The following is a 27,971-nucleotide window of genomic DNA, read 5'->3' as shown; positions in this document are numbered from 1 at the left end:
AATAATTGTTTGGTCCATGTTCTTTTGATCTAACAATTTTTATTTCAGGAGCCATTGACATTCGGGGATGTGGCTATTGATTTCTCTGAGGAGGAATGGGAATGCCTTGATCCTGCTCAGCAGAATTTATATAGAGAAGTGATGTTGGAGAACTACAGCAACCTAGTCTTTGTGGGTGAGTTAACTTTCCTTCAAAATTCCTAATTATCATTATTTAGTTTACTTCCCTTGAAGTATATCTTTTGGGAACTTCTCCACAAGACTATGTTGCAGATTTTTGCTTTCAATAAAGAAGGTGTGGTAGTTCTTGGTACTGACAAGACAATGTTAATGATGTTTATTTTCAGCCTTAATGTTTTCCTTTGGTGGCATGATATATATCTTTCACTTGACATATGGTTGACTTAGAGGAATGCACTGATGTCAAATCCTGTGGCCCACATATAGCACAGGACATAGTTGAGGTAGAGGAGGAAGCCTAAATTCAAAAAGGTTCATTGAGACATTATCCAACAGAAAATATTTTTGAGAAGCTTTGAATTCTTTCTCTTGTTATCATAGAAAAACCTGTCCTGTGTTTTGTGCTTTAAAATTATTTAGTATCCTGCTTTTCCTCCATACATTCAAATTAACAACAAAATACTCCCTTTGCCTTGTGAGTGTCAATATTATCTGATGCTAGGAGCCACAAGCAAAATATAAATGGCACCTTTGGTTGTAAAGTGACCCAGCTAGCCACTGAGGTATTATTATGCTAAGATTTACATTTATATGCAAATTGGGCTCCTGCTGTTCACCTTGGCCTGCTACAGGACTCAAGTTACCGGACTGCTGGAGAGTTCCCATTGGTTGGGGAAAGATAGTAGGAGGAAATTCCGGGGGAGGTCCGGGCCCCCCTGGTTCCGGGAGGTGCGCGGTTCCGGCAGACGCCCGCGTGGGAGGACCGGGCTTGGCTTGCCGGCGGCGGCTTTTTCAAAATAAAGTTTTGTTCCTGCTTGAGTGGCTGGTGATTCTGTGCCCAGCCAGGACTGCGGCATTTGGCGGCCCGCACGGGGAACGCCTGAAACTTAGAGGTGAGTAAAACTGCTCGTCCCTGAGGGAAGGCGACAGAATGGGTGAACATTTAGAAAAACAATGTGTTCTTGTTTTGATTTATTTTGTTTTTATTTCAAGCTCCCTAGCCCTAGAATTTTCTCAGGAGAACTGAGAAAAATGGTTGGCTCAAGGTTTGAAGTTATTCGGCCCTGAGAAAGAGAAAATTGATACAACCATTGTCTGTTCTGTTTTTGTTTCATTCTGTTTTGGCTTTGTTTTATCCTATCTTATTGGGTTACGTTACCTTTATAGTAGATTAGAATCCAGTAAAAAACAAACCGAAAAACTGCTAAGTAAATTGTTAGAGGTCCAGACTATGGTAGAAAAAACGCTAGGTCAAGCAAAAGAGAAGGTCTCTCAAGCTAGTCAGACAGAGGAGAATTTAAAAAAAGCAAGCTTAGAGGAAAAGCAGCCATCAGGTGGAGAATTACAACAGGAGGTTGCTACTAACTCCGTTCTATCACCAGAGGGCGTAACTCAACCAACAGCTCCATCTACCGCTGAGCGGCCCTCAACTCCCGTAGGTGATGGACTGAATTCTGAGGCAGGACCCCAAAGATTAGCATGCCCTGTACTTGAGCAGGCAGGAGGGCAACAAATTCACCGTGCTTTAGATTTCAAAACAATAAAGCAATTAAAGGAGGCTGTAACGACCTATGGGCCGCAAGCTCCCTTCACAATAAGCATGGTCGAATCTGTTACCAACTTGGACATGACACCAGCAGATTGGGCTAACATGTGTCGATCTGTGCTAAACGAAGGACAATATTTATTATGGAAGGTTGCCAATGAGGAATTTTGCATGGAGACAGCTAGGCGAAATGCAGAAGCTAGTTATCCTCAAAGAAATATAGAGATGCTTTTGGGAAAGGGACCTTATGAGGGTCAAAGACAGCAAATTGAATATGACCCTGGCGTATACACACAGATTGCTGTAGATGCAGTTAGGGCATGGAAAACTTTACAGGGGCATGGAGACTTACAAGGTCAATTATCTAAGGTAATACAAGGAACTAATGAACCTTACACTGAATTTGTAGATAGACTTATTCAGTCAGCCTCTAGGATATTTGGTAATACAGAACAGGTAATGCCATTTATAAAACAACTGGCTTATGACCAAGCAAATTGTTGCTGCAGAGAGGTCATTAGACCATGGAGACATGAAGATTTAAACACATATATTAAATTATGTAGAGACATTAATGAACAAGGGCAAGTCTTAGCAGCAGTACAACAGGTTTTAGATGCCAGGCCAAAAACATGCTATAATTGTAATCAAACAGGACATTTTAAAAGGAGTTGCCCCATAAGAGGAGGGTTTAACAAAGCTGGGTATCAAAGGAATAGAATACCGGGTATTTGCCCACGATGCCATAGAGGGAAACATTGGGCTAATGAATGCCGTTCTCAAACCACCATAGAGGGTATTCCGTTATCAAAAAATGGACAAGGACCAAGTGTTTACCCACGATATCGTGGAGAAAGGTATCAGGCTCCGTTGCCAAAAAACGGACTAAAGGGCCCAATGCCCCGGGGCCCAAAACCACAAATATATGGGGCAATGGAGGAACCCAACAGCACCATCAAGGTAGTGCCCAGGACGTATTATCCATTAAATCCCTCATCAGACAAACTAGAGGGAACACAAAGCTGGACATCTGCTCCTCTGCCAGAGCAGTAATAACTCCAGAGATGGGAGTTCAAATCATTCCCACAGGAGTAAAAGGACCTCTTCCCCAGGGAACAGTAGGCTTATTATTGGGACGCAGTTCTTCTACACTAAAAGGACTTATGATAAGTCCTGGGGTAATTGATCCCGATTATGAGGGTGAAATAAAAATTATAGCTAGTTCTCCAAGAGGTATATCAGTAATTTCACCAGGAGATAGAATAGCACAGTTATTAATAATACCCAGCCTGCATGATAAATTTTCCAGTCGTAATGTAGAAAGAGGTTCCAAGGGATTAGGCTCCACAGGTGTAGATTGGGCTATGCTGTCTTTGAATTTAGATTCTCGCCCAATGCTAAAATTAAATATTCAAGGACATGACTTTAATGGACTGCTGGACACAGGAGCTGACCATAGTGTCATCTCTCGTCAAGAATGGCCAAAACATTGGCCATTACAACAAGCCACTCAAACGCTTCGAGGCCTAGGAGTGGCAACTAATCCCCATAGAAGTGCTATGGTATTAGATTGGAGGGATCCTGAAGGATGTGAAGGAACTATACAGCCCTATGTATTGGATCATCTTCCCGTAAATTTATCGGGACGAGATGTCCTAGATCAATTAGGATTGACATTAACAAATAACATCAATCCTAATGCGCCCACTACTAGGGCTAAACAAGGCTTTAGGAAAGAAAAAAGATTAAGAGAACAAGAACAAAGTATAACAGCACCTATTCAAATAGATCAAGAAATAAATAGACATGAATTGGGTTTTCAGAAAGGGCCACTGAGACAATCAAAATTACTTGGAAATCAGAAAGACCAGTGTGGGTTCCTCAGTGGCCCCTGACTAAAGAAAAGATAAAAGTAGCCCATGACTTGGTCAGACAACAATTAGCGGAAGGACATATACAACCTTCCGTATCTCCCCATAATACTCCCATTTTTGTCATTAAAAAGAAATCTGGTAAATGGAGATTATTACAAGATTTAAGAGCCATTAATAATGAGATGGTTATTATGGGACCTGCTCAATCAGGGATTCCTCAATTGTCTGCTTTACCAAAAACCTGGCATGTTTTAGCTATAGATATTAAAGATTGTTTCTTTTCAATTCCAATTCATCCCGAGGATAGTCCACATTTTGCATTTACTATCCCTGCACTGAATCATGAAGGTCCTGATCAGAGATATGAATGGAAAGTACTCCCTCAAGGGATGGCTAACAGCCCAACTATGTGTCAAATTTATGTTAATAAAGCAATCCAGCCACTTAGAAACCAAAATCCTGAACTACAAATATTTCACTATATGGATGATGTATTATTGGCACATAAAGATAAAAACACATTACTAGAATGTTATGCCACACTTACAAACTTATTGAAAAATTATAATCTAGAGATAGCAATAGATAAAGTACAATTAAATCTTCCAATTAATTATTTAGGAGTTCTATTATCCTCAACCATGGTCCGCCCACCAAAAATTCAAATACGAGTAGATCAACTCAAATCACTTAATGACTTTCAAAAGTTATTGGGAGACATAAATTGGATAAGGCCTTATCTAGGCATACCAACAGGAGAGTTAGGACCTTTATTTGATATTCTAAAAGGTCCATCAGATCCAAATTCACCCCGCATGTTAACGCCTGAAGCAAGAAAAACATTAAAAATCATTGAAACATATATGGAAAATATGCATTTGGATAGAATTGATATAAGTTTGCCTTTATTATTTATTGTACTACCAACAAAAAATATTCCTACAGGAGTATTTTGGCAGGAAGGTCCATTATTGTGGATACATTTATCTTATTCTCCTAACACTATTCTTACTAGATATCCTGAGGCTGTAGGACAATTAATACTCAAAGGAATAAAAGCAGCTAAGGGAGTATTTGGGATTTCTCCCAATAAAATTATCACTCCATATACTATGGATCAAATTGATGAGTTAGTTAATGAGTTAAATACTTGGGCAATAATCATGTGTAAAACTAGTGTTTCATTTGATAATCACTTACCATCTAATCCTTTGTTGTCTTTTTGGTCTAAGCATCCTGTAGTTTTTCCAAAAATGACAAGAAAAACCCCTATCATAAATGCTCCAAATATATTCACTGATGGGTCAAACAATGGTACAGCAGCAGTAGTTACTCCTGATCAAACTTTTACATTTTTAGTTCCCAAACAATCAGCTCAAAAGGTAGAGCTTAATGCAGTATTACAAGCTTTTATGATGTTTAAAGATTCTGTATTTAATTTATTTTCTGATAGTCAGTATGTAGTTAATGCTATAATATCCCTTGAAGATGCTGGTAGGATTTCACCTTCTTCTACTGTTTTCTCTTTGTTTTCTGCTATACAAAGTCTAATCTGGGAACAAAAAGATCCATTCTTTATAGGTCATATCAGGGCACATACAGGATTGCCTGGAGCCCTTAGTATGGGCAATGAACTAGCAGATAAATCTACACATGACATACATATTTTCTCCACAATAGAAGAAGCTATAAATTTTCATAAAAGGTTCCATGTCAATGCTAATATTTTACAAAAACGTTTTAAAATAACTAAAGAACAAGCCAGACATATAATAAAACAATGTCAAAATTGTGTGACATTTTTACCACAAGTTAAACTTGGAGTCAATCCTAGAGGACTGATACCTAACCATATTTGGCAGATGGACGTCACACACTTGCCAGAATTTGGAAAATTAAAATATTTACATGTTACAGTTGATACCTCTTCCGGATTTTTGATGGGCTCCCTTCATGCCGGAGAAAAACCTAAAGATGTTATAGCTCATTGCTTACAAAATTTTGCCACTGTGGGTGTTCCAAAACAGTTAAAAACGGACAACGGTCCTGGTTATACTTCCACCTCTTTTAAACAATTTTGCTCATCATTTGGTATTACTCACATAACAGGAATTCCATACAATCCACAAGGACAAGGCATAGTTGAAAGAGCTCATCAAACTATTAAAATGTACTTATTAAAACAAAAGGAGGAAATTGGAAAGGGGTATATATCCCCCAAAGATAAACTTAAAATAACCCTTTTTACTCTAAACTTTTTAAATTTAGATTCATCGGGACTTAGTGCTGCGGAAAGACACTTGTACCCCAAAACTGTACATAAGCCTAAGGTACTTTGGAAAGATATTCTAACAGGACAATGGAAAGGCCCCGATCCAGTGATAGTCTGGAATCGGGGTGCTATCTGTGTTTTCCCACAGGATGAACAGCAACCGATTTGGATTCCAGAGAGATTAACTAAAACAATTTCTACAGAAAAAGAAGATGATTTGACTCAAATCCATAACAGCTGACATCCAGAGCTCCAGCTTGGCTATTCTTACATCTGCGACAGTGATTAACCAAGGTGTTTTTTTTTCAATATCTATTTTATTATTGCATTTTTCCCACATCATAAAGTTCTATTTTATTTTATTTTATTTATTTATTTATTTTTTGAGCTCATACAAACCTAGGTTAATGTTTTTCTGATCAGTTTTATTTTTTGACTGTGTTTTATTTTTTGACTGTGGAGTTTTTAAACATTGCAATGGAGATTTCACCTAGGTATAGTTACAAGGCCTTTATTTACTATTGTCTTACGTGTTGTATGTTGTGTGCACACTTCTGTTTTGTGTTGTATGTCTGTATGTGTGTATGTCCATATTTCTTATATGAGGAGCGCTCATAAAAAAATGGATCCGAATTTTTTCTTTATTCACGTGATTTATATGGTTTAATTTAAATTAGGTAAACAGCTGTTAATGATTGTTTTTAAAAATGGTTAACAGATCTATTTGTTTGCTAATTTAAATTTGGTAAACAGCTGTTGAGGATTGTTTTTAAAGGAGTTTAACAGATCTGTTTGTTTACTTTCACCTTTCCTTTTTATTATATTTAATAATTCTGTTCAGGATAATGTCTCTTTAGCATCATTGCCAAAATTTCCATCTCCATCCCAATTCCGGTGAAGACTGAGATAAAACCAAACTACAGCTTCTATGATAGCAATCACCGTAAACTGTATAAACTGATGCATCAATGAATATAACTCAACAAGTAATGCTATCAAGGACTTGATTTACTTTGGGAGGAAATGGACATATTGATAGACTCCTCCAATTTGAACTCCTTGCAGAACTTGCCTGGACTATATATCAGTTGCATACATTGTAAAATATCATCTGGTGCACCGAATTGTGGTACTGCTGGCATATCTTTGCTGATGGTGTCACCAGTGATGCAATTTCCTTGCCAGCTCACCCCATGTTTATTGTGGTAATACTGGCATATCTTTGCTGATGGTGTCACCAGTGACGCAATTTTTCCAAGGAGCCATCAATTGGCTTAATGTCGTGGCATTTCTGTATCCTCCTCCCTTCTACTAGTGATGGTCTAAAATTTGGGGGCCAACAGAGGTGAGGCAAAGAACCTCACCCCCCCACTGGCACCAAAGCAAAATTTGGGGGCCAACAGAGGTGAGGCAAGAACCTCACCCCCCCCACTGGTGCATAGGCCTATCCACAAGCATGGCTGAATGCTGGACCGGTAGTCAGTGACGGGTTGATCTGATTACAATGGATTCAACCTAAGACAGGAAGCTAACGCCTAAAGGTCAGTTCTCCCATGACGGGTAAGAACCATATGTTAAATTGGACAACCTACCAGGCACGGTCCATAGCCACATTGCTTGTTGCTTAATTAAACAGAAGGGGGCAGATGCTAGGAGCCACAAGCAAAATATAAATGGCACCTTTGGTTGTAAAGTGACCCAGCTAGCCACTGAGGTATTATTATGCTAAGATTTACATTTATATGCAAATTGGGCTCCTGCTGTTCACCTTGGCCTGCTACAGGACTCAAGTTACTGGACTGCTGGAGAGTTCCCATTGGTTGGGGAAAGATAGTAGAAGGAAATTCCAGGGGAGGTCCGGGCCCCCCTGGTTCCGGGAGGCGCACGGTTCCGGCAGACGCCCGCGTGGGAGGACCGGGCTTGGCTTGCCGGCGGCGGCTTTTTCAAAATAAAGTTTTGTTCCTGCTTGAGTGGCTGGTGATTCTGTGCCCAGCCAGGACTGCGGCAATCTGACTGCTCTTCCATAATTTCAAAAATATTCTTAGTTGTTAATGAATTTCCTATTTATCCATATATGGTGCTGAGAATTGAACCCAGGGCCTCACATATGCTAGACAAGCTCTCTAACACTACTCTACGATTCCAGCCCTTCTTCCATTATTTGCAGGAAAGTTTTGCACATTTCTGGAGACCTCTAGGTTCACCCATTGTAATACATTACTATCATAAGTCAGTCTCTCTAATCTTATTTGCACATTTTTTCATTAAAATTTCCTTATCAGTGTTCTTTCTGGTATGTGTAATGGATTTTCTGTGAAATTATCTGCCATGGAATGGATGTCAACTTGGACAAAGACTGCTGTTTTGAGAGATGGTGTAAGTTTAATTTGAGTTAGAAGATTTGTAAAATAATACATCTGTGGATATTTACAATTTGGTTGTTTTTTCTCTTTTTTAATTGTGTACAGTAGGTTCCATGTTATAGACTGGGTTTCCTCATATCAGTTAATTGCTTCACAAACTAAGTTATGTATGATTCTTGTTTGTATTGCCAATAATATTATATGTGCTTTTGCTTGTATAAATATTAAGCTCTTTTGTCCATGACTTTTGTATTTTATCTTGATTGGCTTTTCATTCTGCTCATGTACATAGAAATTGAAGTTTTCTATGTATAAGTGAAATGGGGATTGATGACAGTGATACTATCATGCTGAGGTACACCCCAAGCTCCTTTTCACTCATATTTGGAGAGAGGTTCTCACTAAGTTATTGAGGATGTCTTGAATTTGCAATTCACTTGCCTCAGACTTCCTAGTAGCTGAGATTACATGCATGCCCATCATTTGTATATGGATGAGCTTGTTCTAATTTATAGGATAAAGACCACATTATTTTAAATGTAGCTTGGAGAAATGTTGCAATTCTCTTTACCTTTTAATTTTCATTGTAATCAAAACCGCAAAAGAAAACTTACTGTCTCCAAAATTTGAAATATACATTTCAGTAACATTAATTCAAATTGTTATGCAATATATCTCTACAAATTTTACATCTCAAAAAAAAAAAAAAAAAGAATGCCTAGAAAGCAAGGACTCATTTCTGTCTCCTCATCACAAAAGTATTCTCTTTTGTTCAGAAAGCTTCTTTTTTAGTTTAGAGATGTCATATTTGTAGAATTCTGCAGTATTCTTTCTGTGACATTTCTGTTAACCTAGTGTACATATATTTTGTAAAATATATAATTAGAATAAATTCTTTGACTTCAAAGTTTTATAGTTTCTATATTCCGATATGGCTCATCATTCTTTTCAAGGGATATTTGGTTTGCACCCCCCATGATGGCACTGTTGAATAACAATGTATCAACCTGGTGTGCAATGTTTTCAATTTGCTATTGATGTGAGGGCTTATTGCCACACTCACTAAGAACAACGTCTACCAGACTCCATCTTTGCATATATAATTGAATGCTGTAACTTTTAGTATATTTTTTTTTAGCATGGAAATACTCTCGTTTGTATTTTGGGGGATATTAATACAATTTAAAGTATAGATTTCTCTGCAGAAAAAAAAAATATAACTATGGGAGGTTGATGAATACTACATGGAGCCTCTAGTTAACTTTAAGTAGTATAAACATGTTTAAATTTAATCTTTCAATTTTGAACAACAGCATGCAAAAGAGTGTTCAATCAACTGACACATATTTAGGGATTTTTGAAAATGCCTACCACTTTTGACTTCAAATATTTATTCCATGTTGGTTACAAAATAACTATCACTTAAATATTTATTAACCTTTGTTTTAATATATAAACTTGATGTAACCAGCATAATATCCCACTTGTGATTAAGAACAGGGATTCTATAAGTCTATAGTAGTTTCAAAATATTTTCAAAGTCTTATGCTTTGAAAGTACCATTTTGCTTCACTGTATTTCCCTTTTCAGTAAGTGGGGATTTATGTCTTTTAGTATGACAGTGAGTCTTTGTTTTCATTCAACCCTCTCAGTGTTTTCCTTGTGTGTTTGGGAAGTATGAAGTATGTAGCGAATACATTTACTCTTAATTCAGAAACTAGGGAAAGGGTCCTTTTCTCTCTTTTGCCTCTTTTCAAAGTTTTTTTTTTTTTTAATTTAAAGCGTCTTCTATGTCCTATAACTGTCTTAAACTATGTTTTGTATACTATAATTTAGACAGCCCAGGTTTTGTTCAATCACTTTTGTATGTGTCATTATTATATCCTTTTCCTTTCAGTATGTGTGCATTCTTAGATTTAGAGTATCCTGTAGACTACCTACAGTTGCAATATTTAGACTTAATTCAGATATCCAAGCTTTGTTTTGATCAGAATTTTGTAATCTTGCATTTGCCAACAGAAAACTCTAAAAATGAAGAATCTCCTACTCATACTTTGTATGAGTATCAACTTGACTTCACTTTATTAAAAAACTGAGTATATTTATGTGTCCTTTTAAAATTATATTATTGTTACAGTTATATATGCCTATTAACAGTATTGTTGTTATGCTTTTTTCTTTCAAATTCTATTGCAAAATTACATGTTTGGAGACCCATCATTACAATGAAATAGAATTGTTTTGCCAAAAAATGTTTAAAATTTTATATGACTTATGATGGTGTGCACTTACATTTTATTATGAAGGATTACCTTTAGTACATTTTGGAGAACCGATCCAGTGTTGATGAATAGTGTGTGTATTTTTATATGTTTAAAGTCTTCATTTTCCTTCTCTTTTGAAAGGTAGTAGCTGTGAATATAATGTCTTGGTTGATAATCTTATTCTTTCATCCCTTGAATGTAGAGAGATTTGGATTCCTTCCTGTGTTGTGAAGATTTGACTAAGGATTTCACAATTATATAGTTACACATTTCTAGGTGACCCATCATTTTCTCTTAGATGCTCTCAGTATTCTGAGTTTTAAAACTTGGATTAAAACCTACTTTAATTCTTTACAACTTGGAGAAAACTGAGCTGCTTGGATGTTTCATTTTTCCGATTTTCCGAGATGTGTTTATTAGTACTGGAAAGAGAACTAAAGGGCAATTTAGCACTTTGCATTTTTTACTTTGGCCTTCAAATTTTGATCCTCTAGATCAACCTCCTATGTTGCTATATACAACCACCCCTGACTCTTTCAGACATTTTCTAAAGAATGTCTTTAAACATACATTTTCTGCTTATCATTGTTAACAATTATTGACTAATTTTTATTGTTTTTTGTGTGTTGGTTTAGTTCAGTAAACTTCTTTTAAATGATAATTGACTATTCCCTTTGAGTAATTCATAACTTTGCTTACACTTGTTTAAGCCATGATTTTTTCTGTTGGTAAGCAGGAACCCCTTTTTGAACAGTCCCCAAATATTCACATGTTTCATATTTTTATCTTTAATGAAACAGAAGAAAGTTGGTAGATTTTGAAAATATATTCTGAAGGAGAAAAATCTTTGTGTAACACAATGTATTTTTCTCTACTATATTACTCTCCATAGTAATGTACTCATCTTGGATACTGTGAACACAAAGATGTTTAGAAAAATCTTCAAAGAAATTTTCTGTGTGTATTTTTATTTGATTTATATATTTCTACAGTAATGATGGACTTGGATTTAATAATCCACTCCCCTACTGATGTTATTTTTTGGTGTAATTTATTAGGTTTTCAAAATATACTCAGCCCAGTACAGTAAGTAAAAATATTTGTTATTTTTATTTATTACAGCCATGACTTCTCATCATCCTCGAGAAATTTTACCAGAGCAGGGAATAAAAGAGAGAGAGGGAAGATATGGAAAGTGTGACTTTGACTATTTACAACCAAGAAAACAATGGGAAAATATAGGTGAGAGTAAAGTTCAAAAATTGTATTATAATAGATAAAATCAATCATTAGTCCCTATTTATGATAAAAACTTTATTATCAAAAGACACCAGAGAAAATTAATATCTGAAACAAAAATTCAATGTCTTCCAATTATTTTGAGGAGTTTTATATGTGTTTTAAGAATAAATCCACAGCCATTTTTGAACTGAAAGGCAATGTGTAAAATTTGAAATCTAGTCCATGCATCAGTTTTTAACTTGGCCAATTATAAAAGTAGCACTGATTTAAAATTCCAGTCAAACATTTGCACAGAAAAGATATTTCTAAAAGTGATCCTTTGGGGAATTTCTTTATAAAATGTCCATTTCTGAAACAAAAGATTAATTTCTCCTTGTGTTCAAATGGACAATATTAAGAAGTGTAGAAAAGTGTCTACTTCCCCACTATTGCTCAATGACAATTCTGATACAGATTTCTGGAAAGTGCACTATATAGATAATGCTATAAGTAACACAATAAGCCATGTCTCTACCCTGAGTAATGACCAGTATATTTACATTGGTGTTAAAAATTATGAATACAGAGAAATTCTAGTCCTTTTCTAAAGGAAATTTACCAAGATGAAAAATGTAGGAAAGTCTTGCTTTAGTGATCAAAAACTAGTATTCTTTAAAATATTCATATTCAAGACAAAACCTGCAAGTGTAAAATATGTGAAAGGGCTCTTAACCACAGTGCAGAGCTTGCTTAATACAAGAAAATTTATAGAGAAAGAGAGCCCTATAAGTATAGAAGATATTGAGCAAGCAAATGCTTTGCTATATTTTTAAACACAGCAGATACTATGAGAGTGATAAATTCTAAAAATTTAAAGAATGTGAAAAAACTTTAGTGAAAAGTTACAACTTGTTAAGTATCAGAGGATTTATACTGAAGGAGACACCTGTAAATATAAATAGTGTGGGAAAGGCTTAAAAAGTTTTTCAACACTTACTCAACACCAAAAACTTTATTCTGCAGAGAAGACCTACCAATGTGAAGAACACAATGCACTCAAGAACTTTACTCAACATCACAGTGTTCATACAGAAGATATGCCATTCAAATGCAAAGAATGTGACAAAACTTCTAATAAAAGCTCAAATCTTATTTGTCACCAGTGGACACAGCCTGGAGTGATGCCCTACATATGTAAACAATTTTGCAAGGTTTCCATCAAAAACCAAGCCTTAAAAATTACCAGAGAATTCATACTGGAGAGAAGCCCTACGAATGTAATGTGTGTGGCAAGAGTTTTAATAGAAACTCAAATCTTGATCGCCACAACAGGATTCATACTGGAGAGAAGACCTACAAATGTACAGTGTATGGCAAGAGTTTTAACAGAAACTCAAATCTTGATTGCCACAACAGGATTTATACTCGAGAAAAGCCCTTCAAATGTAAAGTATGTGGCAAATTTTTTTAATACAAACTCGCATCTTGATTGCCCCAGCAGGATTCATACTGGAGAGAAGCCCTACAAATGTAAAGTGTGTGGCAAAAGTTTCAGTTAAAAATCATCACCTACTCAGCACCAGCGAATCCACACTGGAGAGAAACCCTACAAATGTAAAGTGTGTGGCAAGTGTTTCAGTCAAAAATCATCACTTACTCAGCACCAGCGAATCCACACTGGAGAGAAGCCCTACAAATGTAAAGAATGTGGCAAAAGTTTTAATCAAAAAATAGTACTTACTTAGCACCTGAGAATCCACACTGGAGAGAAGCCCTACAAATGTACAGTGTGTGCCAAAAGTTTCAGTCAAAAATCATCACTTACTCAGCACCAGCGAATTCGCACTGGAGAGAAGCCCTACAAGTGTAAAGAGTGTGGCAAGAGTTTTAATCACATATCATCACTTACTCATCACCAGCGAATTCGCACTGGAGAGAAGCCCTACAAATGTATAGAATGTGGCAAAGCTTTTAATCAACAATCATCACTTACTCGACACCGGAGAACCCATACTAGAGAGAAGTCCTATAAATGTGAAGATTTGCAAAGCTTTTAATATTGAAGATCACATCTTACTAAACATTATAGATATTATACTGGAGAGAAGTTTTACAATGAAAACATTGCATCAGGGTCTTTAAGGATGAATCAACCCTATTTCACAGTAGTTCAACACTATTTCACACCAGAGATATGATAGCACAGAAATTATATAAATGTAAAATAGGTGACAGAGTCTCGAATAGTTGTTCACACCCTACTCAGCACCTCAGAAATCATACGAGTGAGAGGACGTGCGGAAAAATGTTTGCAAAGCTTTTTGGCATTGATCAAACATTTTTAAAACACTGGAGGATTAATAGCATATAGAAACCCAAAGATTGTGTCCAAGACTGTATTCAAATTTCAGACATTTTTGAATTTCTGACATCATATCTGTAGCAAATGTGGAGTAGCATTTGTCCAAAGTGTGTACCTTAGATAACAGCAAAATATTTACAAAAACACCTTGACAAATATAAAGACTGTAGTAAGTTTCTTATCTATAGCCCATCCCTTGACATATTTGGGATCTAGGAGGGAAAAAATAATTTAAATGTAGAAAATGGGTAATTTGCTTTTGACATTTGCTGAAAATTTTGTTAACATCTTTAGCTGATATTGTAGAAATAAGGAAATACAAGTATAGAATTGTGCATCCCTAAAAGGATATAATTTTAGTATAAATCCTCAATTACTAAAGAGTCTCATTTTTCACAACTGGAGAAATAATAATACTCAGAGTTGATTATGTCAGAAGTCTCATGATTTATATGAAATTTAAAATTTAAAAATTTAAGAGCCTCTTAAACTTAGGGACACTTAATCAGTAAACCACATCCCCAGATTTTTTTTTCTTTATTATTTAGAGATAGGTTTTGCTAAGTTGTATAGGGCCTCACTAAGCTATGGAGTCTGACTTTGAATTTGCAAAGCTTCTCACATCCCTAGGGTCACGGCATGGTCCACCATGCCCTTTTTACAGAGCATTTTTACTTATATTTTATTACAGATGCAAATTGTTAGTAAATACAGTGTGAATTTCTTAATGTTAACCTTGTTGTGCATTTATTGATGTTATTAGGTCACACATCTCCCACAATTCACTTTGCTAATGGATCGATGGAATAGTAAAACATTCTATTGGGTAAATAATGGTATAACATCTCCATTAATTATTTCATATGTTTAATCAAGTATTATTTGGAGACTATTATTTATGTAAATTATATACTCTCTTGTTTGTAATTATGGGAAAATTAAGAGAGTTACAGGAAGGATGCAGGGATACTAAAATAATGCCAAGATATCCCTAGTTTGAATCATGAGTTTAACATTTCACCTTATAGAGTAGCAGTACACCCTAAGGGTTCTACAACTTTGGAGAGTTATACAAGCTCCCAGTCAGGGAGATGAGAAAGACCCAAGAGACTAGGTGCTAATGTGCATATTCAGGTAAAAGTGGAGGGTTGCTGAAGGGGGAATTAGTCTCAAAGTTTCCTGGTGAATCCTCGTTATCCACAGGCCCATTCTGACTTTTCGACTGAAGAAATCTTGCAGTTCCTCATGAATTCTATGACGTTCATCACTGAGGTGACTATACTCACCTCTAGTGTAAGAAAAACATCACAATTTTGGGACCACTTCTTAAGTTTTGGATACCCAGTAGAAAAGTGTAACTAGAAACATGTAAAATGATGACTGTAAAAAGAAAAAAGACATACTATAAGAGCATTTATGCGCCCACATTTTTTATTTCATTATATATTTTGATTTTGTAGACCTTTTGTTTCTACTTAATAACTTGCAATATAATGTTTGTTATATTTATTGGATCATATGATAGCATGTGTCATGGTCTCCCAGAACCCTCTGCAACCGAGTAATTATAAGATACTATAAACTAACCATGTCCCTCCTCAGATCTTATAGCTCCAAGAGCCCATGACACCACAGAGAGAAACACAATTTTGATTGAAATAAACCTCTAGACTCTCATCTATAAGTCCTGATCAAAAAGTAAAAACACAATATTCTCTTCATATGTGAGCCTTTTGGGTCAACAAAACACCACCCACCAACATTTCATTTAACTTTATTTGGGAAAATAAATATTGAAATATAATGATAAGTTCTAGGAGAATAATATTCACACCATTCTTTATTCCAAAGAGTAAATATCTAGGTTTCATGCTTATCTCCACATTATTTTATGCAGAAAACTGGCTTCATTTTACATATGAGAGTTTAAACTATTTATAAGGCCAGGAGTGAAGATCCAGTCCTAGAGGTCTAAGGAAAATACTAAAGATCTTTCCTTCTCTTGATTGAAAGATGTCTGCAGTCCTTGATGAAACAGATAAAGAATGCTGATTTCTCAATGCATCTGGCTCCGTGGCTCACTCATTGGAATCCCAATTTATTTAGTCATCTCAAGGCTATCACTCCCTCCTCTAGGATCTGACCTGTTCTTGGGAGGACTTGGGGATCCCCAGGGGATCACCAGGTCATGCAAGATGTTAGAATGAAGTTTTCTTTGTTCTAACTTGTATTTATTCATCCTCACTTTCAATACAAGTTAGAACAAGACTTCAGACTCTCACCTGTGGAGAGGATGCTCTGCCCAGCACTTCCCAGTCAGGACCCTGAAAAGCTCTTTGGGACTCCCCAGTACATAGGTTCAGTGGTTGGGTTTTCCTAGTCTGGCAATACAGTTGCCTGTGTCTTTCCCTTTTGCTTTCCCTCTTTCTTTCATAGTATTACTCAAGGAAACACTGTCTTGTGTGAAGAGAGAATCTTCCTTATCTATTGGATCTGATATGCGAAGTTGAGCAGCTGCCCACATACTGAATGTCACAAACACATGTATGTGTTATCTAATCAGTAAGTAGTGTATCTTTCAACTGCATGATTTTTTATTGCATGGGGGAGGAAATTGAGAATGCTTTCTTTGAGTGCCCACAGCACTATTCATAGTATTCATAACACTGCTATGTAATGTTTCCTCTCTGCTCAACTTGTAAGTATTGTTCTTGTGCTGCTTTGTAAAACAAATAGAAAAGAGTTGTAAACCAAAAATTTTGTGATTATACCTAGTTGCGCAGACTGACTTGGGCAACTCTATTTACCATTGTTGTTTTGTATGGGCTCAAGGTACTCTTTTATACTTTTATTTAACCTTAATGACATTACCATTCATTGAAGAGTTTTTAACTCACAAACCTTCTCGGTATACAAATTTTCCCTTGTCATTTTTAAAATTTCTTACTCTTTTTAGGTATACATGATAGTAGAGCAAATTTTGACATATTATACATGGAGTAAAACTCATTTTAGTTAGCATTTCATTCTTTTTTTGTGATTTTACATTTGTTTTTTTTAATTGCTTTTATTTTTTAAATACATGACAGCAGAATGCATCATAATTCTTATTACACATATAGAGCACAATTTTTCATATCTCTGTTTGTATATAAAATATGCTCACACCAATTCATGTCTTCATACATGTAAAGCAGCTTTTTCCTTTTTTTTGATAGAATGCTAGAATTCAATTAATATTAAGAAAAATCTGGATTACAGAGGTAACTTTCATCCTCTTAAATCAATAACATCATTATTTTTTGTTGTTGTTGTTGGTCGTTCAAAATATTACATAGTTCTTGATATATCATATTTCACACTTTGATTCACGTGGGTTATGAACTCCCATTTTTACCCCGTATACAGATTGTTGAATCACATCATTTACACTTCCATTGATCTACACATTGCCATTCTAGTGTCTGTTGTATTCTGCTGCCTTTCCTGTCCTCTACTATCCCCCCTCCCCTCCCCTCCCCTCCGCTCCCCTCTTCTCTCTCTACCCCCTCTACTGTAAATCATTTCTTCCACTTTTATTATTCTTCCCTTACCCCTCACTTCCTCTTGTATGTAATTTTGCATAACCCTGAGGATCACATTCCATTTTCATACAATTTCCCTTCTCTCTCCCTTTCCCTCCCACCTCTCATCCCTCTTTAATCTTAATCTTCTTCTCATGCTCTTCATCCCTACTCTGTCCTTAGTTACTCCCCTTATATCAAAGCAGATATTTGGCATTTGTTTTTTAGGGATTGGCTAGCTTCACTTAGCATAATCTGCTCTAATGCCATCCATTTCCCTCCAAATTCTATGATTTTGTCATTTTTTAATGCAGAGTAATACTCCGTTGTGTATAAATGCCACATTTTTTTTATCCATTCGTCTATTGAAGGGCACCTAGGTTGATTCCACAATCTTGCTATCGTGAATTGTGCTGCTATGAACATCGATGTAGCAGTGTCCCTGTAGCATGCTCTTATGAGGTCTTTAGGGAATAGACTGAGAAGGGGAATAGCTGGGTCAAATGGTGGTTCCATTCCCAGCTTTCCAAGAAATCTCCATACTGCTTTCCAAATTGGCTGCACCAATTTGCAGTCCCACCAACAATGAACAAGTGTACCTTTTTCCCCACATCCTCACCAGTACTTGTTGTTGTTTGACTTCGTAATGGCTGCCAATCTTACTGGAGTGAGATGGTATCTTAGGGTGTTTTTGATTTGCATTTCTCTGACTGCTAGCAATGGTGAGCATTTTTTCGTGTACTTGTTGATTGATTGTATGTCCTCCTCTGAGAAGTGTCTGTTCAGGTCCTTGGCCCATTTGTTGATTTGGTTATTTGTTATCTTATTTTCTAATTTTTTGAGTTCTTTGTAAATTCTGGATATTACGGCTCTATCTGAAGTGTGAGGAGTAAAGATTTGTTCCCAGGATGTAGGCTCCCTATTTACCTCTCTTATTGTTTCTTTTTCTGAGAAAAAACTTTCTAGTTTGAGTAAGTCCCATTTGTTGATTCTAGTTGTTAACTCTTGCGCTATGGGTGTCCTTGAGGAAGTTGGAGCCCGACCCCACAGTATGTAGATCATAGCCTACTTTTTCGTCTATCAGACGCCATGTCTCTGATTTGATATCAAGCTCCTTGATCCATTTTGAGATAACTTGATTCCCAAGTATTTTATTTTTGGGGGGTATATTGTGAATGGAGTAGTTGTCCTCATTTCCGTTTCAGAGGATTTGTCGCTGATATACAGGAATGCATTTGATTTATGCATGTTGATTTTATATCCTGCCTAATTGCTGAATTCATTTATTAGCTCTAATAGTTTCTTTGTAGACCCTTTTGGGTCTGTTAGGTATAGAATCATGTCATCTGCAAATAGTGATAATTTAAGTTCTTCTTTTCCTATTTTTATACCTTTAATTTCTTTCGTCTGTCTAATTGCTCTGGCCAGTGTTTCGAGGACTATGTTGAACAGAAGTGGTGAGAGAGGTCATCCCTGTCTTGTTCCAGATTTTAGATGGAATGCCTTCAATTTTTCTCCATTCAGAATGATGCTGGCCTGTGGCTTAGCATAGATTGCTATTACTATGTTGAGGTATGATCCTGTTATCCCTAATTTTTCTAGAGTTTTGAACATAAAGGGATGCTGTACTTCGTTGAATGCTTTTTCTGCATCTATCGAGATGATCATATGGTTCTTATTTTAAGTCTATTGATGTGGTGAATAACATTTATTGATTTTTGTATGTTGAACCAGCCTTGCATCCCAGGGATGAATCCTACTTGATCATGGTGTACAATTTTTTTGATATGTTTTTGAATCTGATTCACCAGAATTTTATTGAGGGTTTTTGCATCTAGGTTCATTAGAGATATTGGTCTGTAGTTTTCTTTCTTTGAAGTGTCTTTGTCTGGTTTAGGCATCAGGGTGATGTTGGCCTCATAGAATGAATTTGGAAGTTCTCCCTCTTTTTCTATTTCCTGAAATAGCTTGAAAAGTATTGGTATTAGTTCCTCTTTAAAGGTTTTTTAAAACTCTGCTGTATACCCATCTGGTCCTGGGCTTTTTTTGTTGGTAGTCTATTGATGGTTTCTTCTAGTTCCTCAATTGTTATTGGTCTGTTTAGGTTGTCTATATCCTCCTGACTCAATCTGGGCAGATCATATGACTTAAGAAATTTATCGATGCCTTCACTATCTTCTATTTTATTGGAGTATAAGTATTCAAAATAATTTCTGATTATCTTCTGTATTTCTGAAGTGTCTGTTGTGATATTGCCTTTTTCATCCCATATGCTAGTAATTTGAGTTCTGTCTCTTCTTCTCTTCGTTAGCATGGCAAATGGTCTGTCAATTTTATTTATTTTTTCAAAGAACCAACTTTTAGTTTTGTCAATTTTTTCAATTGTTTCTTTTGTTTCGATTTCATTAATTTCAGCTCTGATATTAATTATTTCTTGCCTTCTACTTCTTTTGCTGTTGTTTTGCTCTTCTTTTTCTAGGATTTTGAGATGAATTATGACATCATTTATTTGTTGTTTTTTTCTTTTTTTGAGGAATGAACTCCAAGCAATGAATTTTCCTCTTAGAACTGCTTTCAATGTGTCCCATAGATTCCGATATGTTGTGTCTGTGTTTTCATTTAACTCTAAGAAGTTTTTAATTTCCTCCTTGATGTCTTCTAAAACCCATTGATCATTCAGTAACCTATTGTTCATTCTCCAAGTGATGCATGATTTTTCCTTCCTTCTTTTATCATTGATTTTCAGTTTCATTCCATTATGATCAGATAAGATGCATGGTATTATCTCTACTCCTTTATATTGTCTAAGAGTTGCCCTGTGACATAATATATGATCTATTTTTGAGAAGGATCCATGTGCTGCTGAGAAAAAAGTGTAACTGCTTGATGTTGGGTGGTATATTCTATATATGTCAATTAAGTCTAGGTTGTTAATTGTGTTATTGAGTTCTATAGTTTCCTTATTTACCTTTTGTTTGGAAGATCTGTCCAGTGGTGAGAGAGGTGTGTTGAAGTCTCCCTTGATTATTGTATGGTGGTCTATTAGACTCTTCAACTTGAGAAGAGTTTGCTTGATGAACATAGCTGCTCCATTGTTTGGGGCATGTATATTTATGATTGTTATGTCTTGTTGGTGTATGGTTCCCTTGAGCGGTATGTAGTGTCCCCCTTTATTCCTTTTGATTAACTTTGGCTTGAAATCTATTTTATTTGATATGAGTATGGACACTCCTGCTTGTTTCCGCAGTCCACATGAGTGATATGATTTTTCCCAACCCTTTACCTTCAGTCTATGTATATCTTTTCCTATCAAATGCGTCTCCTGTAGGCAGCATATTGTTTGGTCTTGTTTTGTGATCCATTCAACTAGCCCATGTCTCTTAATTGGTGAGTTTAAGCCATTAACATTTAGGGTTATTATTGAAATATGGTTTGTTCTTCCAGCCATATTTGTTTATTAATGTTACTAAACCTGATTTGTTTTCTTCTTTGATTATTTTCCCCCCTTTATTGTCCTACCTCCCACTGTTGGTTTTCATTGTTATTTTCCGTTTCCTCTTCCTGTAATGTTTTGCCAAGGATTTTTTGAAGAGATGGTTTTCTAGCTGCAAATTCTTTTAACTTTTGTTTATTGTGGAAGGTTTTAATTTCATCTTCTATCCTGAAGCTTAATTTCGCCGGATACACGATTCTTGGCTGGAACCCATTTTCTTTCAGTGTTTGAAATATGTTATTCCAGGATCTTCTAGCTTTCAGAGTCTGTGTTGAGAGATCAGCTGTTATCCTGATTGGTTTACCCCTAAATGTAATCTGCTTCCCTTCTCTTGGAGCTTTTAAAATTCTCTCCTCATTCTGTATGTTGGGCATCTTCATTATAATGTGTCTAGGTGTGGATCTCTTATGATTTTGCACATTCGGTGTCCTGTAGGATTCTAGGATTTGAGATTCTGTCTCATTCTTCAAGTCTGGGAAGTTTTCTCATAATATTTCATTGAATAGATTGTTTATTCCTTTGGTATGGACCTCCATGCCTTCCTGTATCCCAATGACTCTTAAGTTTGGTCTCTTTATGTTATCCCATATCTCTTGGATGTTCCGCTCATGGTTTCTTAACTGTCTTGCTGAGCTGTCTGTGTTCTTTTCACGTTGAAATACTTTGTCTTTATTATCTGTTGTTCTATCTTCTAAGTGTTCTACACTGCTGGTAGTATTCTCAATTGAGTTTTTAAGTTGGTTTATTGCTTCCTGCATTTCTAGGATTTCTATTTATTTTTTATTACATCTATCTCCCTGTATAATTGATCCTTTGCTTCTTGGATTTGTTTATGTAATTCCTTGTCAAAGTGATCTTTCATTGTCTGATTTTGCTGACTCATGTCTTCCTTGAGACTCCAGATCATCTGAAGCATGTATATCCTGAATTCTTTATCTGACATTCCATCTGTTGCAGCTATTACCTCTTCTAAAGTTGAGTTGACCTGCATTGCTTGTGGTCCTTTCTTTCCTTGTCTTTTCATACTGCTCGTGTTTCTTTCTGCTTGGTAAAACTGTTGTGTTTTTGAAATTTTCCCCCTATTTATTTCTATTGGTCTTGTATAGTTGAAAAATCTCCCTTGCAGAGCGGGTAGTCGCTGTGCTCCTCCTCCAATTGGGGTGACCTGTCTACTACGCTGGCAGGCCGCTAGGCCTCCTCTGCCTGTCCGTCGCAGGTCTGCCCACCCTGCGGCCGCTGGTGGCGGCTCTGCTCTGGCCCCACACCAATTGTGGTGACGTGACTACCACGCCCACGGGTTGTTGGGCCTGATCGGGATGCAGGCGGCGGCTCTGCTCGGCCCCTACTCCAATTGGTGTGACGTGTCTACCACGCTTGCAGGCCTCTGGGCCTGTTCCACCAGTGGGTCGCAGGTCTGCCTACCTTGCGGGCTCTGGCGGCAGCTCTGCTCAGCCCCCACTCCAAATGGGGCTACCTGACTGCCACTCCGGCGGGTCGCTGGGCCTTTTCCGGACACGGGCGGCGACTCTGCTCCGCCTCCACTCCGACCAGTGTAACGTGTCTGTCTCGCCGGCCGGCCCCTGGGCCCGTTCTGCCTGTGGGCCGCCGGTCTGCCTACCTTGCGAGCTCGGGCAGTGGCTCTGCTCGGCCCCCACTCCAAATGGGGTGACTTGACTGCCACGCCGGTGGGTTGCTGAGCCTTTTCCGGCCACAAGCAGTGGCCCCGCTCAGCCCCCACTCCAATCGGTGCGACGTGTCCACCACGCTGGCAGGCCACCGGGCCTATCCTGCTGGTGGGTTGCAGGTCTGCCTACCTTACAGGCTTGGGCGGAGGCTCTGCTCGGCCCCTACTCCAAATGGGGTGACTGGACTACCACGCCATCAGGTCGCTGGACCTGATCCAGGTGTGGGCAGCTGCTCTCTTTGGCCCCAGCTGCAGTTGGGGTGACGTGATACCACGCCAGCGGGTCGCTTGGCCTGTTCTGGGTGCAGGCGGCAGTTCCACTCTGCCCCTCTGGCCCCCACAGCACCCAGCAGTACCCGGACCGAGAAGCATTTTCTGCGGGATCCCCAGCCCAGGGCCAAAGCAGCTCTGGGAGCCAGAACCTGGCCGCCCCGAGCTCAGTGCATGCTCTGCTGCAGCATTTCATTCTTGAGGTGTACATGGTGTGGACCTTCCCTGGTGGTGTATTTATATATAAACATTGAAAAGTTGTGTCTGATTCATTTTACTGTCATTTGTACTCCTATTTCCCTTTTCTTTTCTTCAGTCCAGCTTTGTCTAATCCACTGAATTTCTATTCTCTCCCCCTCCCTTGTTGAGTACTTTAGCATCTATATATATTATGTATTGTATGTAATGTCTGTTTCATTCTACTATCATTTCTATCCCCATATTTCCTCCCCTCCCTGCAATCCTCTCTACTTAATCTAAATAACTATTCTTCCCCACCCCATTGTGATTTAGCATACACTTATTGGAGGGAACATTTGGCCTTTGTGTTTGTGTGGGGGGGTGGGGCTTATTTCACTTAGCATGATATTCTTCAACTCTATCCTTTTACCACCAAATGGCATAGTTTCATTCATCTTTAAAGTTAAGTAAAATTCCATTGGTTGGGGAATATATATATATATACATACACACACACACACACACACACACACACATATACATATATTACATTTTATTTATCCATTCATCTGTTGAAGGAAACATAGGTTGGTTCTATGGTTTAACTATTGTGAATTGTGCTGCTATAAACATTGGTGCAGCTGTTTCCCTGTAGTATGCTGTTTTTAAGTCCTTTGGGTATAGTCCAAAGAGAGGGATAGCTGGGTCAAATGATGTTTCCATGTTTTTCAAGGCGTCTCCATACTGCTATCCATGGTGGTTGCACCAATTTGGAGTCAATCTCATGAGCAATGTATGAGTGTTCCTTTTCACCCACAAGGTCACCAACATTTATTGTTGCCTGTATTATTATTTTTTTAAAAGAGAGAGTGAGAGAGGAGAGAGAGAGAGATAGATAATTTTTTTAATATTTATTTTTTAGTTCTCGGCGGAAACAACATCTTTGTTGGTATGTGGTGCTGAGGATCGAACCCGGGCCACACGCACACCAGGCGAGCATGCTACCGCTTGAGCCACGTCTCCAGCCCGTTGCCTGTATTATTAATGATTGCAATTCTGACTGAAGTGATTTGTATAAAATCTGTAGGTTCTTTCTTCACATTATTGTTTCTTTTGCTGAGAAGCAGCTTTTTAGTTTGAATCTATCCCCTTTATTTATTCTTGATTTTTAATTGTTGTGCTGTAGGGGTCTTGTTATGGAAGTCAGATTGTGTACCAACATTCCCCTCAGATTTTTAAATGGCATCCCAAGTTCATGAATGTTTCATTTTTATTGTTTCTCTTACTATCTTGTCTTATAGATCTACATGTTCTAAAGAGACATGAAATGATCTAGCTTCACATACATGATTTTCTGATGACTGTTATTTTTAAATATGTAGCTGCAGATTGCTTAAAATATAAATCTATTATTTCAGACTTTAAATAATGCACATGCATGCCTTGTGTAGGAAATATTCCATCAATAGATCAACATCAAATCTATAATATATATATAAATATATATAAAAGCCTGGATTCAAATGCATGCACATCCAACCCAGAGTGTGGCCCATAACACTTATTCTATACTAGTTCTACACTTTAGAAGCTCCATGAAAGCTCTTATAAATCCAAAGCCTGAAACTCACTCCCCAGACATTCTTCTTTTTTGGGGGTGGTACGATGACAAACTGAACTCAGGGGCACTCAACCCCTGAGCCACATCCCTATCCTTATTTTATGTAGAGACAGGATCTCACTGATCTGCTTAGTAAATTTTTTTTCACTGAGGCTTGCTCTGAACTCATGACCCTTTTTCCTCAGCCTTCCAAGCTGCTGAGATTACAGGCAAATACCACAATGCCCAGCTCCCCAGAGAGCCTTCTTTAACTGATTGAAACCCACTTGTTCAGTATGTTTTGGCCTAATCCTCACAATTAGAGATGAAATTATTTTCCTCTCTGTGAAAAATCATGGCTACAATGAGATTGGACTCAACAACACCTAATTACACAGCATGTCCACATTACAACAAAGGTGTGGCCTGCAATTCTCCACCTCTCCAAAGATCTCTTCATGGGTCCACAAAGTTGAGAGTACTGGCCAACCTTCTGCCATGGCTCACTCAGAAGCCTCTAAGAAAGTCAGTGTGTATGAGGGACAGAATTCCAGGTGGCACGTTGGTGATTAATAGGCTATGCCAGGGAGTAAGGCAGAGCCCAATTCACAAAAGGCACAAAACTTTCATGTGGCTGGTCCAGGATGGGGGCTGCATGAGGGGATTCTTTTCCTCAACCCTTGATGTGTCTTTCCTAACTGTTCATATGCTGAAATACTTGTTCAATGACTTGCACTCCTTTCCTGATTTATGTTTCCCTCTCTTGTGGTTTTGGAGGTCTCATGCTTTGGCAATTATTGTGACTTTCTTCTTCAGTTTTCCAACCTCTCTCATCCCATCCATGTGGAATTACTGTCTGTGGATATTAGTTTTCATTTTGTATATTTCCATTTAGTCCAAATTTCCATTACCTCCAGAAAAAATAAATGTTTAATTCATTATCATGCTTGTACTTACCCTTCACATGTTGATAATGGCAGTGTTCAAGAACTATCTTCTGATTTCTACATCTGGAACATAAGTGGGTCTGCTTGAAATGACTGTCCTTTCTTTTGACTCCAGATAATGGGGATCCTTTTTAATATAGCACGTTAATGCATTTATGTATATTTATATACAGTACCCAGAATACTGAGCCTGCTTTTTACATGGTTTTCTCTTAGAGAAGGTGGAGTTGATCATATAGGTTTCTTACAGTGGACTCCAGCTCGGACTCTGCCTCGGCTCTGACTAGATTCCATCTGCCTGTGATTTCTACAACATGTGACCTATAGGTCTTCCTCTTCTTTTCTTAATTTTAATATTTCACTTAGAGCTTGAGCCACAGTACTGTCACTTTCGAAAAGATGACTTACCAAACCATCACTACCCCCAAGAAGGTGTGCTCCATGTACAAACTAGGAAAGAGGGGCCCATAACACATTTCAGGGCTTCAGGGAAATTGTGGGGGTGCCAGGAGTCCCTCACATCAGAGTAGAGGCATTATAGGTTGTGGGACAGGTTTGGACTAATTTGATTTTAGGACCAGAATTAGAGTAATTTAAGTTTCCTTATCAACATGAGAAAATAATCTTAATCAAGATCCTTTTCCAGATCTGTCCAGGAAACTTTAACGTTCTGAAGCCCAGATCTCTTGGATTGCTGTTATCCATCAGAGAAGACAATAAAATTAATAGAGATGACATGTCCCACTGGGGAAGCCACAGTTCTGTGTTCTCCAGTGGGAACTTCTTGCCTTTCTATAGACATTAAAATTACAAATCTGCAGAGACAGAACTTAAACACATCCTTTCCATAAAACTTACAAATGTTTGTGCTCTGCTCAGCTTATTCAAGTGACAAAGTACCTCTGTGTCCTCAGATGCAGAGTTAGTGTGGATTCTAAAAAGGGCATTGGAGGGGGTAATTCAATCTACTAGTGAGCTTTTCCAGTAGCTTTTTGCTTCTCAACGAAGCAAACATCTTTAGAAGACAATAGCCTCATTGCACCATACAGAACATGGTCCTCTGAGCTCATTACGACTGTTGGAGCCCAGAGGACCATGTTCTGTATGGTGTAATGAGGATATTGTCTTCTAAAGATGTTTGTTTCTTTGAGATCCTGCTAAAATGAGTCAATTTTTCTTATAGGGAATGTCAGTATTACTTCTTCATTTTTCAATTTAATAACTTCATGGGACATAACTTACATATGGTATGTCATGTAGAGATTTTAAACACTACTAATTTGTATACTTATTACCAGGGAATTAATAAGTTTTAATATTTTGATATTCTTACTTTGGTCATCTTCATAACTCATAGAACAATTATGGTTTGAGTAATTCTACATTTTGAAATCTTTAGAGTGAAATGAGGTTCTATGTTCAAAACCTCATTTTATAGAATGGAATCTCACATTGTTAAGAACTTTCAGTTGGTAAATGTCAAACAAGGGACCGTGATCAAAAGGAAGTACATTAAGTCTTTTAGAAAATCAAATAAATGTGCTGGTAAGTTTCAATTCATGGTGGCAAATTATAGGCTTGTGAATATAATTCAAAAGAATTTGGAAGAATATTTTTATGTATTAGTCCATTCTGTTTTAATCATTAAAACATTTTGCAATATCTAATAATGGAAATGTGTAAATTTAATTTGCTTAGAGGAACATCCTGGACACTTGAAATTCATCCTGCCCTGGTCACTTTCAGATTTTTTTCCAAAATTCAATTTTTTATGTCATTAGCATGCACAGATAAATGTGACCCCAAGACACACAGAACAAGATAATGCAGGAAAGCTGAAAGTAGAACTTGACTCTTCCATCGCAATATCAGTCAGGGAAAATGGACCCTCCAGCAGGATCATGTGGATTTCCCACTAACGAGAGTTTGGGGTGTGCAGAGAAGTGCTTGGGCTCTCTCATTCCTGAGGAGGTCCACAAAACAGGGTAAAGGAGAGTGTGGCTGTGGAGTCTCTAATCAAGTCCTCCAGAGACCAATCAGGAAGCAGGCCTGATTTTAATGTGCAGTTACCATGTATATGTACTCAGGCAGTACCTAAGCAAAATATAGACAGCCACCAATGTAATGTCTGCAAACTGTCCTTGCAGTGAAC

General features: G+C 37.4%; 1 protein-coding gene across 1 annotated transcript in view; it reads left to right on the top strand.

Moving 5' to 3' along the window:
- The window catches only part of LOC308640334 (uncharacterized protein), a gene marked incomplete at its 3' end in the record, with an annotated part of 106,093 nt that overhangs the window by 25,570 nt on the left and 52,552 nt on the right, over nt 1–27,971 (top strand). The window contains exon 2 of the mRNA XM_081312284.1: nt 49–175. Coding sequence (XP_081168410.1) covers nt 49–175 — 127 coding nt within the window. The remainder of the gene's footprint in view (nt 1–48; nt 176–27,971) is intronic.

Source organism: Spermophilus citellus, assembly GCF_964194105.1.
Source record: "Spermophilus citellus genome assembly, contig: SCAFFOLD_288, whole genome shotgun sequence".
Taxonomy (NCBI): domain Eukaryota; kingdom Metazoa; phylum Chordata; class Mammalia; order Rodentia; family Sciuridae; genus Spermophilus; species Spermophilus citellus.
This window is presented reverse-complemented; position numbering and strand designations above follow the sequence as displayed.